The sequence below is a fragment of the Coturnix japonica genome, chromosome 6 (genome assembly GCF_054131305.1).
Source record: "Coturnix japonica strain WE chromosome 6, WE-NBRP24, whole genome shotgun sequence".
In the NCBI taxonomy this organism is placed as follows: domain Eukaryota; kingdom Metazoa; phylum Chordata; class Aves; order Galliformes; family Phasianidae; genus Coturnix; species Coturnix japonica.
In genome coordinates, this window is record NC_140668.1 from 18,033,283 (window position 1) to 18,047,727 (window position 14,445).

Below are 14,445 nucleotides of genomic sequence, written 5' to 3' on the forward strand. Positions count from 1 at the left end.
AGTTGTAGGGGGAGTTTTGCTATGAGAACATCTTTCTTCTCAGAGAAAGTGAATCCAAACATTCTCAAAAGAGCACAACTCATTTAGTCTTCTGTTTAGCTTCTGAAATTCTATGCTACGGCTTAGATTGGCTATCCTGATTAAAAGCTGGATGTTGAAATAAGAAATGCAACTTCCAGAGATCATCCCCCCTCTGCTTTTTGATGCTTCCCTTAATCTCTCTCCACGTCCCCTTCTGTCTTTTCAAGCCATTGTAGATACTACCTCAGAGAAAGCAAAGAAAGTAAGAAACCTGAGACAGAACTACTGTCTGAGTATTGAGCCTAGCTTGGGATCCGGAAATGCTGTGAATTATCAGAAAAAGCTACAGATGTCCAGTCTGATTGTAGGATCATAAGCATCAAACTGACATCTGCTTATCTGAACTACTGAAAAATTTGAGATTTTAGTAATTAACAGAAATTCTGTTTCTGAAGAACAAAAATAAAAGCTGGTGCTTTTTTTGGTTAGTTGCACATGATGTCAATACGACAGTGTTCAAGAACAGAACCACACCCAGAATACAAAGAGCAGGTACAGGAGTCTTACAGAATTTATGGGTAGCTAATCAGGAAGGAGGAAAGGAGAGCTGACCTTGCTTGAATCCTTTAAGGCAGATTGTCTCAGTTCTGCTATTTCTGTCTCTTTTTGTATGACATTAGAAGCCAAAGTTTTGAGCTGTTTTTCCAAAGCTTCTACTAACTGATCTCTCTCCTCACGCCACTTTTGAAGATTACGGTCCTTTTCCTCCAGCTGGGCAACAAGTCTTTCCTAAAAGAAGAACAGATGAACAGTGAACATCACCTACTACACACTGAACTGTTCTAACACTTCGGTAGTTAGCACCGTTTTACAGTCTTAGAAAATGTATGATCTATGATATATGTTGTCGGTCCTCAGCAAATTGTTTCATTTCTTTGTTGCGAAGATTCTCAGCTTCTTTTATCTGATTTAGGAGCTCTTCTTTCTCCTCCAGCCACTTTTTTCTATCAGTTTGATACTTAGTCTCACTTTCCTGTTTCAAAGAAACCAAAAATGAAATAGTGAGTCATTAAGGAATAAAAGTCTTAAAAGCCAAGTCATCATTAAATAGACTTGTTTCTGCAAGATAACAGAAACATTAGCAGTTTTTACTACAGAATATTCCCAAAGGCAGGTATTGGATAATCATTAGTTCTTTTCCATTAAAAAATAATCATTTCCAGTATTTCTTATTCAGACTGGAGAGCCTCCATAAAACATCTCTTTTTCTTTATAAATGTTCACACAAGCTTTACAGAACTTACACCAAAAGTCAGTATAAGAAAAACTCTTTTAACTTAAAAACTTCTAACACTTTACGCTGCCTTGCAGCAGTTGTAGAAAAACTTGCAGCTCCTTTAGGGTTGAAAGACAAAGAAAAGCAACATAGTTTACACTGTAGGAGTAGTCTCCTTTCCTATCAAACCTACTGGCAGACATTCTCATATATAGGACAGAGCACCTGAGAAACTGCTTGGAAAAAATAAAAGTCTTTTAACCAAGAAAAATTAGTAGACCCGCAGCCCAACAAAAAAGGCTTCCTGGTGATAAAGTTAGATGATGATTTCGATAGCTTATATTAGTTGCCCAAGCAACTAACAGAAAACAGTTTAGACAAACACACCGTAAGTTACAATTTGCTTTGAGTTAGTATTCCTTTCTTGCAAACAACAATTGTATAAGTATACTCTGCTTATAGCACATTGACGTGGTATAGAATGAAGCAATGAATGTTCAACTTTCCCCTCTTCTTGAAAAAGGGAATTGGCTCTGCGCATTAAAAAAAATATCATGAATAAGCTTACTCAAGGTGAAGGAGGAAAGAAGCTCAGAACCATTCCACTAACAGAGTGGATGTAACCTATTGTATACTCACTTAGAAAACTCCCACTGCCAGCCCATTACTTTTATTTAAAAAAACAAACAAACAACAACAAAAAATAACATCAGATGGGATAAGACAACTAACTGTTCAGAGGCCAGCAAAAGAAGCACTGCTCATGGCAGCATAATGTAGGGAAGGCTACACTTCCTATACTATGGGGGCATCAGTGATGCCATTCTTAACGTACCACAAAAAAGCTGCACCTGGTCCCTATTGCATGTTGCACTGCAGCTTTTACAGGAAGTTTCTGTAATCAATATAACAGTTTACTTTATCAAGTTACAACTTTGAAGTTAAGTTACCTCCAGCTCTTTTTGCAGCTTTATTAATTCTGTACTGTTTTCATTCAAATTTGCCTCATCACTTTCGTTGTTCTTTTGCTGCCAGTCACTATTGCTCTGGTATTCCAGTTCACTGTATTTCTGTTTCCATGCAATCAGTTCTACTCAATACACAAAATGAGGTTAGATAGCATATCATTTCAAATATATATTTGAAATACCACACCAATGACTTTTTACTAAAGCTGCTTCGGTTTTATCTGCTACAGACATAAAGAAATAACAGAAGCCTTTAACTACAAGAGATTTGTTGTTTACTATGGAACGTTAATGCCTAAGTAACAGTCACATGAAAATGGAAGTGGCTATCACAGTACGTCTAAACCCCTTTTGCATCCCTGCTCCCTTTCCCTGGAAAGATTACCTGAAGCTAATTTTTCGTTCCCTTCTAACAGACCTTCAAGCATTTCATCTTGTTCAAGCTGCATTTCCTCTTGTTCTTCTAATGCCATCCGCATAACTTCAATTGTTCTATCCCTTGCACACAGATCTGAAGGTTTGAAAATTTACAGATGAACTCCCTACTAGCTCCCATTATTCTCAAATCAAGATTCTCCCATGACCAAAAGCTCTTTTAAAAGAAATAGAGCATCTCCATTGAAATATTTACATACAAATACATGCAGATATGTTTTAAAATCGAAACACAGAAGACTCAAAGTCATTAGCAATGTGACAACATTTACACGGATATTCCACACACACACACACACACAAATAATGGCTGACCATCACATAGTTGGTCATAGTCTTTGGAGATATCTTCCATCCTCTCAGTTTCCACCAGCTCCTATATTTCATGTTGAAAGAAAAGGATACACAGTAAAAACAAGCAGAATCTTTAAGACAGCCTAGAATTAATAAGCTTTTCATAAAGCATAAATAAGGACTCAAGCTGATAAAAAGAATTTATGGTAAGACATTTCAATTAACATATCATGATGTCACTCAACAAGATCAGGTTATATGCATGTATTATATATGTATTTACTATGCAGATTATTGTATTGAAAACAATCTGCCAGTGCTCTGTAGTGACTAGTTATTTGAATATCTCTCATTGTCTACCACAAATTTCAGTTGGCCACTTTCATTTTGCTTCAATTTTTTTTTTTTTTGACCTTTTTCCTGTTGCTTGGAAAACCTGCATCATTCATTTAATAAAAATTAAGAGCAAGTAAAATACCTGCTTAATTTGTTGGATATAGAAGTCTTTATAATCCAGCTCATCCTTAAACTGGTTATTAATCCTTTCAATTTCATCCATCTTATTCCTGAGGTATTCCTCCACAGAACGCATCGTGGACACCTGTAATGTAAGCACAGCTCACGGTTCATTAAAAGACTTCTGTAATCCAACCTGGCCAAATACATCTTTGTTAAATAAAGAGGAATTCACAAACAAGTGCTGAGTAGGAAAACGACAGCAAGTGCAAGGTTACCAAGGAAGACATGAATTCATTTTTAAGCTTCAATTTTCCACCCCAAGCACACCCAATAAACTTTCAGACTAAGATCCTGCAAAACGGGTTTTAAGATATCTTCTTGTTTAATAATTAAATTTTAAGTATTAGCATCACTGAAGCTGAAATTGAAGAAAAAAAATATACATGCTTATATTAAAGAGCCTCTGGAAATTAGTCTATTTCTCTTCAAGTAAATAGCATTCTTCTTCCCAGTTATCAGCGTTTTTTCACAAGACTTAGGTTTTAAGCTTTGGAGTTACCACGGATACCAATGGCAAGTCACTAGTAACGTAGAGATAATAACAAGTCCCCTCCAGAGGCAGATTAGCTATTCTCTTCACAAACCTTATTCCAGACTACCAACCAACTTTACTTTCCTCTGTTCATTATCTATGCGAAACCATGTTTTAACTTGTGGTCCCCTCTAGAGCTTCAATGGCAACTTTACCTAAGATTTCCTGCTAGCCACACTAGTGTGAAATTTCCAGCTTCATAGTTAAAGTTTGAGAAGTTTTAACAGCAGAAAGCCAAGCATAATCTTACAGAAAAAAATAGCTCAGTTGACTACAAACCTTGTTTTGTAGTTGCTGAATTTGTTTCTCGGCATCAGAATGTTTGTCTTTTAGATCTGCATACTCTTCTTCTTTCCTCTGCAAATCTTTTTTCAAATTCAGTACAAGGGCAGAACTCTCAGAAAGAATATTTTCTAGCCTTATGTTAAAAATAAAGACACAAAGAACATTACTGTTACACATCTCATGGAAACAGCAATTACAGCTTAATCCATGCCCTGCCTGTTGGTTTCTATTTGTAAATAGACTCTTAAATCTATCTAGACCAGTGACAAGATTTAAACAATTACTTTTGAATTTCAGCTTGCTTCTCATAATCAGATTCTGAAGCAATAAATTATTCAGATGCTATTCTGAGGGATGTACAACACAACCACCAGAAATCCCCACATTATTCTTCATTTCCTTGCACACTCCTGTTTTCCCTTGGAACTCAAGTAGCATACCAAAGTATCCTAAAGTAGTAGTTTGGCCATTGATAAGCATGCAGATGCATTAAGTCGTAGGGATGTTCCCATTAACTATTTTTAACTCTAGTTCATTCTCAAAGGGCTCTAAGTTAACTCAGTGGTTACTTACGATTCTATACGTTGCACTTTCTCCATTTCACTCTTTTCCTTTTCCCGAAGAGAGTGTTTCATCTGCTCCAAGCTTTCATTTAAAGCCAAACTTTTGAGCTGTTTTTCCAAAGCTTCTACTAACTGATCTCTCTCCTCACGCCACTTTTGAAGATTATGGTCCTTTTCCTCCAGCTGGGCAACAAGTCTTTCCTAAATGAAGAACAGATGAACAGTGAACATCACCTACTACACACTGAACTGTTCTAACACTTCGGTAGTTAGCACCGTTTTACAGTCTTAGTAAATGTATGATCTCTTCAAGATCCACAGGAGCTCTAGAACTAGTTGCACTACAAACCTACAGAAGCAAAACCATGCTTCTATTAGACAACCTACATTACTCTCCTTGTGAAAAAATATTAGTATTATTGAAGAACCTCCACTTCAATTTGCTCATTTAATGATTACTAATGAGCTTTAGGAAAATAAAGTCACAAAGTGATAATAATACTAAGCTCCTCACATCCTTCTATGCTGCTTGCAGGTCCAGAAAGTCAGGACTAACTACTTCCAGATGTAAAAAAAGCTTTGCAGAATGTACAGATTCACATGTTTAAGAAGTTACATGACAAGAGCCCAGCAAACAGCTCAAGTAACTCAAGTGACTTTGTTATCAGTCACTATTTGGAAAGTGATAAAGGAGCAAAACTGTGGCCGTTTGACCAAGTATTTTTATTCAGTATCTGGAGAGAAGTTTGTGGGGTTTCTTTAGAAACTCAATTGCCTTTTCTTCCTTATAAAGGCTTAAAGGCCTTCTGCTTTGCAGAAAAGAGAACAAACAAAAGCTATTGTACAAAATACTTTCTTAGTCTCATTAAATAGTGATCTATTTTTCAACTGTAATTTTCTTATTGATGTCCCACATACGTGACATTTCATTATGCACTTATGAAAGATCTTTCTTTTTGTGGCCCCCCCATTCCTTCCTTTTCCAAATCAAGCAGTTCTCATAATGGCTTTGCCACATAAGAAAGCAAGGGGACTTGGACAAGCTGCTCTTATGCACCCTTACTGTTAATACTTGGTATGTAGTTGTCTCCAAACTACAGGCACCAGACAACTCTGCCAGGACCTCATCACTTACAGTTTCTGCTTGTTGCTTTCCATAATGTTGTCGGTCCTCAGCAAATTGTTTCATTTCTTTGTTGCGAAGATTCTCAGCTTCTTTTATCTGATTTAGGAGCTCTTCTTTCTCCTCCAGCCACTTTTTTCCTATCAGTTTGATACTTAGTCTCACTTTCCTGTTTCAAAGAAACCAAAAATGAAATAGTGAGTCATTAAGGAATAAAAGTCTTAAAAGCCAAGTCATCATTAAATAGACTTGTTTCTGCAAGATAACAGAAACATTAGCAGTTTTTACTACAGAATATTCCCAAAGGCAGGTATTGGATAATCATTAGTTCTTTTCCACTAAAAAATAATCATTTCCAGTATTTCTTATTCAGACTGGAGAGCCTCCATAAAACATCTCTTTTTCTTTATAAATGTTCACACAAGCTTTACAGAACTTACACCAAAAGTCAGTATAAGAAAAACTCTTTTAACTTAAAAACTTCTAACACTTTACGCTGCCTTGCAGCAGTTGTAGGAAAACTTGCAGCTCCTTTAGGGTTGAAAGACAAAGAAAAGCAACATAGTTTACACTGTAGGAGTAGTCTCCTTTCCTATCAAACCTACTGGCAGACATTCTCATATATAGGACAGAGCACCTGAGAAACTGCTTGGAAAAAATAAAAGTCTTTTAACCAAGAAAAATTAGTAGACCCGCAGCCCAACAAAAAAGGCTTCCTGGTGATAAAGTTAGATGATGATTTCGATAGCTTATATTAGTTGCCCAAGCAACTAACAGAAAACAGTTTTGACAAATACACCGTAAGTTACAATTTGCTTTGAGTTAGTATTCCTTTCTTGCAAACAACAATTGTATAAGTATACTCTGCTTATAGCACATTGACGTGGTATAGAATGAAGCAATGAATGTTCAACTTTCCCCTCTTCTTGAAAAAGGGAATTGGCTCTGCGCATTAAAAAAAATATCATGAATAAGCTTACTCAAGGTGAAGGAGGAAAGAAGTTCAGAACCATTCCACTAACAGAGTGGATGTAACCTATTGTATACTCACTTAGAAAACTCCCACTGCCAGCCCATTACTTTTATTTAAAAAAACAAACAAACAACAACAAAAAATAACATCAGATGGGATAAGACAACTAACTGTTCAGAGGCCAGCAAAAGAAGCACTGCTCATGGCAGCATAATGTAGGGAAGGCTACACTTCCTATACTATGGGGGCATCAGTGATGCCATTCTTAATGTACCACAAAAAAGCTGTACCTGGTCCCTATTGCATGTTGCACTGCAGCTTTTACAGGAAGTTTCTGTAATCAATATAACAGTTTACTTTATCAAGTTACAACTTTGAAGTTAAGTTACCTCCAGCTCTTTTTGCAGCTTTATTAATTCTGTACTGTTTTCATTCAAATTTGCCTCATCACTTTCGTTGTTCTTTTGCTGCCAGTCACTATTGCTCTGGTATTCCAGTTCACTGTATTTCTGTTTCCATGCAATCAGTTCTACTCAATACACAAAATGAGGTTAGATAGCATATCATTTCAAATATATATTTGAAATACCACACCAATGACTTTTTACTAAAGCTGCTTCGGTTTTATCTGCTACAGACATAAAGAAATAACAGAAGCCTTTAACTACAAGAGATTTGTTGTTTACTATGGAACGTTAATGCCTAAGTAACAGTCACATGAAAATGGAAGTGGCTATCACAGTACGTCTAAACCCCTTTTGCATCCCTGCTCCCTTTCCCTGGAAAGATTACCTGAAGCTAATTTTTCGTTCCCTTCTAACAGACCTTCAAGCATTTCATCTTGTTCAAGCTGCATTTCCTCTTGTTCTTCTAATGTCATCCACATAACTTCAATTGTTCTATCCCTTGCACACAGATCTGAAGGTCTGAAAATTTACAGATGAACTCCCTACTAGCTCCCATTATTCTCAAATCAAGATTCTCCCATGACCAAAAGCTCTTTTAAAAGAAATAGAGCATATCCATTGAAATATTTACATACAAATACATGCAGATATGTTTTAAAATCGAAACACAGAAGACTCAAAGTCATTAGCAATGTGACAACAATTACATGGATATTTCACACACACACACACAAATAATGGCTGACCGTCACATAGTTGGTCATAGTCTTTGGAGATATCTTCCATCCTCTCAGTTTCCACCAGCTCCTATATTTCATGTTGAAAGAAAAGCATACACAGTAGAAACAAGCAGAATCTTTAAGACAGCCTAGAACTAATAAGTTTTTCATATAGCACAAATAAGGACTCAAGCTGATAAAAAGAGTTTATGGTAAGAAAATTCAATTAACATATCGTGATGTCACTCAACAAGATCAGGTTATATGCATGTATTATATATGTATTTACTATGCAGATTATTGTATTTAAAGCAATCTGCCAGTGCTCTGTAGTGACTAATTATTTGAATATCTTTCATGGTCTACCACTAATTTCAGTTGGCCACATTCATTTTGCTCCACTTTTTTTTTGACCTTTTTCCTGTTGCTTGGAAAACCTCCATCACTCATTTAGTAAAAATTAAGAGCAAGTAAAATACCTGTTTAAGTTGTTGGATATAGAAGTCTTTATAATCCAGCTCATCCTTAAAATGGTTAACAAGACTTTCAAGTTCATCCTTAAACTGGTTATCAATCCTTTCAATTTCATCCATCCTGTTCCTGAGGTATTCCTCCACAGAACGCATCGTGGACACCTGTAATGTAAGCACAGCTCACGGTTCATTAAAAGACTTCTGTAATCTAACCTGGCCAGATACTTCTTTGTTAAATAAAGAGGAATTCACAAACAAGTGCTGAGTAGGAAAACGACAGCAAGTGCAAGGTTACCAAGGAAGACATGAATTCATTTTTAAGCTTCAATTTTCCACCCCAAGCACACCCAATAAACTTTCAGACTAAGATCCTGCAAAATGGGTTTTAAGATATCTTCTTGTTTAATAATTAAATTTTAAGTATTAGCATCACTGAAGCTGAAATTGAAGAAAAAAAATATACATGCTTATATTAAAGAGCCTCTGGAAATTAGTCTATTTCTCTTCAAGTAAATAGCATTCTTCTTCCCAGTTATCAGCGTTTTTTCACAAGACTTAGGTTTTAAGCTTTGGAGTTACCACGGATACCAATGGCAAGTCACCAGTAACGTAGAGATAATAACAAGTCCCCTCCAGAGGCAGATTAGCTATTCTCTTCACAAACCTTATTCCAGACTACCAACCAACTTTACTTTCCTCTGTTCATTATCTATGCGAAACCATGTTTTAACTTCTGGTCCCCTCTAGAGCTTCAATGGCAACTTTACCTAAGATTTCCTGCTAGCCACACTAGTGTGAAATTTCCAGCTTCATAGTTAAAGTTTGAGAAGTTTTAACAGCAGAAAGCCAAGCATAATCTTACAGAAAAAAAATATCTCAGTTGACTACAAACCTCGCTTTGTAGTTGCTGAATTTGTTTCTCGGCATCAGAATGTTTGTCTTTTAGATCTGCATACTCTTCTTCTTTCCTCTGCAAATCTTTTTTCAAACTCAGTACAAGGGCAGAACTCTCAGAAAGAATATTTTCTAGCCTTATGTTAAAAATAAAGACACAAAGAACATTACTGTTACACATCTCATGGAAACAGCAATTACAGCTTAATCCATGCCCTGCCTGTTGGTTTCTATTTGTAAATAGACTCTTAAATCTATCTAGACCAGTGACAAGATTTAAACAATTACTTTTGAATTTCAGTTTGCTTCTCATAATCAGATGCTGAAGCAATAAATTATTCAGATGCTATTCTGAGGGATGTACAACAAAACCACCAGCAATCCCCATATTATTCTTTATTTCCTTGCACACTCCTGTTTTCCCTTGGAACTCAAGTAGCATACCAAAGCACCCTAAAGTAGTAGTTTGGCCATTGATAAGCATGCAGATGCATTAAGTCAAAGGGATGTTCCCATTAACTATTTTTAACTCTAGTTCATTCTCAAAGGGCTCTAAGTTAACTCAGTGGTTACTTACGATTCTATACGTTGCACTTTCTCCATTTCACTCTTTTCCTTTTCCCAAAGGGACTGTTTCATCTGCTCCAAGCTGTTTTTCAGCTGCAGAACTTCTTGAATCAGATTTGCTTCTTTGCTACTTAACTCTTCAACCTTTTTGTCTGCATTTGCAGACTTCTCCTGCAGAGTTGCTGTAACTGTCTCCAGATTAACAATAATAGATTCTTTTTCTTTAAGTAATTCATTGAGTTTTGACACATTGTCTTCCATTGTCTTGGAAACCTCCAGGCGATATTCAAGCTCTCTTATTTTTACCTCACAGTTGGCAACTTCCTCCTGAAATTGTGCAATCACTCTCTGATCTTCTGCAGTCTTTTCTTCAAACTCCCGAGTTTTCTTTTCTATTTGCTCATGTAACTGATTCACAAGATCATCTTCCTGACTAGTGTGAGTTGTAATCTCACATAGCTTCATTACAAGTTGACGATTATGATTTTCAGCATTATTCAGTCCCGCCTTTAGGTTTTCATTGTCTTGAAGCAGTGCTTTGATGTGCTGACTTTTTTGTGAGGAAACATCAACAATACTTCTGCATACTTCCCAAATCCTTTCAAGACTATAGTTAAAGGAGAGGTCCTGCACAAGATCTGAGATGGAAGAAGTCTGTGACTGAGTGCATGCAGAACTAATTTGAGATGTCCCTGGCTCATCTTTTTCAGAGTCTGAGGAATCCTTTACACTGACAAAGTCAGTACCGATGGCGTGAAACTCTAAGTGACATTTGTATAATTCATCTAATTTGGTCCGCATTTCTTTTACTTGTGACACTTTATCAATTATATATTCTTTGGCAACTTCTATGTTGTTAGTTAGTTGGGCATTTTTGTTTTCAAGTGTCATATTTATAGATTTCTGTTCATCCAGTTCAGAAGCAATTTCCCGATAGTCAGCTTGACCCTGCAGAATTTGTTCACGGAGGGCATCAGCTGTTTCTTCAGAAAAAGAAAGCTCAATACGCAGGCTTGTTACCTGCTTACTGAAATCTTCTTTTTTATTTTTTTCTCTTCTGCATTGTTCTTCAAGCACAGTTAAATGATGTTCCAAGATTTCAGTTCTTTCCCTCAGTGCTAGTACTTCCTTTCGGTACACGGAGCACTTTTGTTTCATGTGTTCAATTTTCTATTGCTCTACAGTGTTCTTTTTCTTTCTCTCATTTACAACTACTGTAAAACAAACAAACAAACAAACCAAAAAAAAAAGGGGAAAAGGAATGTAGATCAGATTGATTAAAATCATTATTACATAGCAGTTCACAACACCAAGTAGCAACTTCTAAGTGAAAAACTGTCGTAATATGCAAGCCATACCCTCACATCACATAGTATTTGATACTAGTGAAGGAATTAAAGTCCTCTGAACACGTAATCAGGTGCCTCAGATTTCTATACAGAATTAACAGCAAAAGGTTTTCAGTCTGGAAGAACACTTTTACCATGGCACTACTCAAACCTTCCACTCCACACCAGTAGAAAATCTAATTAGATTTAAGAAACATGGGAATGATATCGATAATTCACAGCTATGTTCTTTCTATCTTCCGTGCTTCAGCAATCCCTATAAGGCAGCCAGGAATCACTCCATCTACATCTAAATGGTAGATAAAAAGTTCTCTAAGAAATTTCATTCCAACTCACAGTCCTCTTACTTTAAAAGAAAGATAAAACCCTGGACAAGTTGATCACTTAAGTGTTGATATCTGTCTCTCTTATTCAGTTGATCTCTAAACAAAATATGAGGATTCCTACTTCTGTCCACACTTACTCTTTTGCATATAAAGTTCACTCATAAAGTTGTACAAATTTGCAGATTCAAGTTTCCATAAATATTCCATTAGCTTGGGGCTGTTTTTTTCTTTAACTGGTGAGCAATTAGCTAAAATCACATGCATTTTCTTTCTATCAAAAGCGACTTCTGCTGTATTTCATCATTGCTTTAGAATCCAGTTATGTCCATTCCATAATATGCATACTTTAAGTATTAAAAAAAATAAATATAAGTCAAGACTTACTAGGGATTGGGTCACCACAACAATATATTCCATGGTGATTCTTGTACAGTCCTTTTATTACTACAACTACAGAAATGCAGAATTTTATAGTGCCCACGTGCAGCCTGCATTACATACAGATTCACATGTACTGCATGGAAACAGCCTCTTAACTCATCTAAGGAGTTTTATATACAGCCCTCAACTGATTTAAAAGTCATACTGAAGAAACAGCAGTGGCGTATTCCACCCCAAACCAGGTTTTGGGTTTTGACTGCTGCTCACAGCAACACTAGTGAGGGGAATATGATTTATAAGTAATCTAAACACTTTATGCTGAAAACAACAAGCAAGCACTAAAGCAAGATAAATAAGACTAGGGAGAAGATGTGTAATGTTCAGTCTAGAAGCTCCTTACACAGGAAGTAGGGAAAAAGCATTATTACAGAGCATAGGAAACAAGACCTAAAAGCTCAGAGAATGGTGTAAATACCCTGAACTTTAAGCTGAGATAACCTAGCATCTCCTAAAACACTTTTGCTCGTGCTACTTATATAACTAATTCTACAAAAGAACCAGCACAACATACCTGTGCTCATTGTTCTACTGTGTATATTTAACATAGCTAAAGAATATATATTAAGCGGTTTTTGAAATTGGACACTATTAATACTCACAAATAGAAGAAAATTTTAACATGATTGAATACTCAGTACTTCTTAACAGAAAACTTCATGCTGGCATTGTGACTATCAGCTACCCATTTTAATTCCTATGTGGAGCATTGCTGTCATTGTGAAATGAGAGCTTTGGTCATATGATTAGAACAAACCCACTACTATTTGGAGTATGGAGGAGTCCACATCCCTCCCTCAGTCTCTGGTAAGATGCTTATATGTGATGCCATTCAGTGGTCACATTAGGATTCAATATTTATGCCAAATAAAGGCAGCAGGGACAAATCATCCAAGAACAGCATCTCATACAAAGAAGGCCTTGACTTTCTCCCTTGCACATATTTTGCAAGAGGAATACAAGAAAGGAAGGGACTACAGCTAAGTTTTAGATTTTCCCTTCTACATTGTATATGCCTTCCGTAATTCTAGGAACACTGATGCTCAGCTGTGCCCAGAAGTGAAGTTAAATGCATCAGAGCTTATCCAAACCATTTTGCTCAAATATTGCCCATGAGCGAGCAATTAGCAGGTCGTCAACAATTTTGATAGTTGCTTCAGGAAAAACAAAACAAACAAACAAAAAAAAGCACTTGAACAGCTGATGCTACTCAGAAGATCAGCAACAGCAGCTGAAACAATCCTAAAGAAACTGCTTTAAAATTATTACCAAATCTGCAAGTGCATCAACAGATGAGGAAAAAGCAGCAAAAAGGAAAAAAATAGTGCAAAAAACTTTTATTCTTAAGCATTCAAAAATGAACAGCATAGGACCTTCTGAAAAAGGGATATTTACATAACAGTTACTTCTATTTACAGTTTAACACAGTGGCTTTTGTTACCTCGATCTGGTAACCTGGAGAGTCAAGTCCCTTTGTGAATGTGTATCGACGGCCCCGACCAAGTCACAGCTGTTTGTTACACCATTATGGTGAGCGGTAAAATGGCGTTTATTGGAATGTGAGGGTCCCTTATATAGGTATCCAGTTTCATCCTTATCTTTTTTACATATGCATGACCCAGCAGGGGAGGGCCTATCACGTTACATCCCGAGGGTCCGATTTCGCCTAATACAACATCTCCCTCTCCCCATGCTTAACAAAACCATGCCCCGTTACAACGCAAGCTCCAATCGTAATCCTAGTATATAAAAGTGTTAGTACTTATATAAATTTTTGTGGTGAGTTATTTAAAAAGTGACGTAAACATGCAGAGGTATGTGGTGCAGTGTGTAATAATGTTAGTGCTTCTTTAGTTAGTATTTTCAAGGCATCTTGGGCTATATTATACAGTTCATCCTTCTGCTCAAAACTTCTCATATATCTGCTGGAACTCCATTTTCTCATTCAAAGTCCTTGCACCTGTGCCTCTTGAGCCAGCAGCAGGAAATCTATTGCAGCTCTATTCTCTGTGACCTTCCCGCTCCCCAAGGACACGTATCTTGTCATTCAGGAGACGGTTGGCCCTTTCCACAATGCTTGTCCCTGGGAATTCCCAGGGATGCCTGTCGAGTGAGATATTCCCCAATGCTCCTTGAGTAGATCTCGAGATGAAGTACGAGCCATTGTCTGTCTTGATATGTCGCAGCACACCAAGGACCACGATGGCAGTGGCCCAGTGTCTCTGAGCTGCAGAGGACTTAAATGTTAACATAACCATCACTCAATCAAAACCTTCACTGATA

At 36.8% G+C, this 14,445-nt stretch overlaps 1 protein-coding gene across 1 annotated transcript; it reads right to left on the reverse strand.

Moving 5' to 3' along the window:
- Positions 1-632: 632 nt before the first annotated feature.
- LOC146760421 (kinesin-like protein KIF20B) lies at positions 633-11,242 on the reverse strand. The gene is made up of 15 exons (XM_085551432.1): positions 10,060-11,242; positions 9,481-9,619; positions 8,595-8,750; positions 8,143-8,203; positions 7,782-7,907; positions 7,379-7,518; positions 6,931-6,941; positions 6,029-6,185; positions 4,904-5,094; positions 4,325-4,463; positions 3,473-3,595; positions 3,016-3,076; positions 2,651-2,776; positions 2,248-2,387; positions 633-1,054 (listed from the first exon to the last, which is right to left on the reverse strand). Exons 1-15 carry the CDS (start codon positions 11,205-11,207, stop codon positions 914-916), a joined length of 2,859 nt encoding a protein of 952 aa, XP_085407558.1. The 5' UTR covers positions 11,208-11,242; the 3' UTR covers positions 633-913.
- Positions 11,243-14,445: the final 3,203 nt, after the last annotated feature.

Excerpts from the sequence above, each read along its gene's own strand:
- LOC146760421 (XM_085551432.1), bottom strand. The coding sequence starts at position 11,207 with ATGAAACAAAAGTGCTCCGTGTACCGAAAGGAAGTACTAGCACTGAGG. Across the intron at positions 9,620-10,059 it reads AAAGTGCAACGTATAGAATC|GCTAGAAAATATTCTTTCTG; the intron begins GTAAGTAACCAC and ends TTTTAACATAAG. Across the intron at positions 8,751-9,480 it reads TTCAGCAACTACAAAGCGAG|GTGTCCACGATGCGTTCTGT; the intron begins GTTTGTAGTCAA and ends CTTACATTACAG.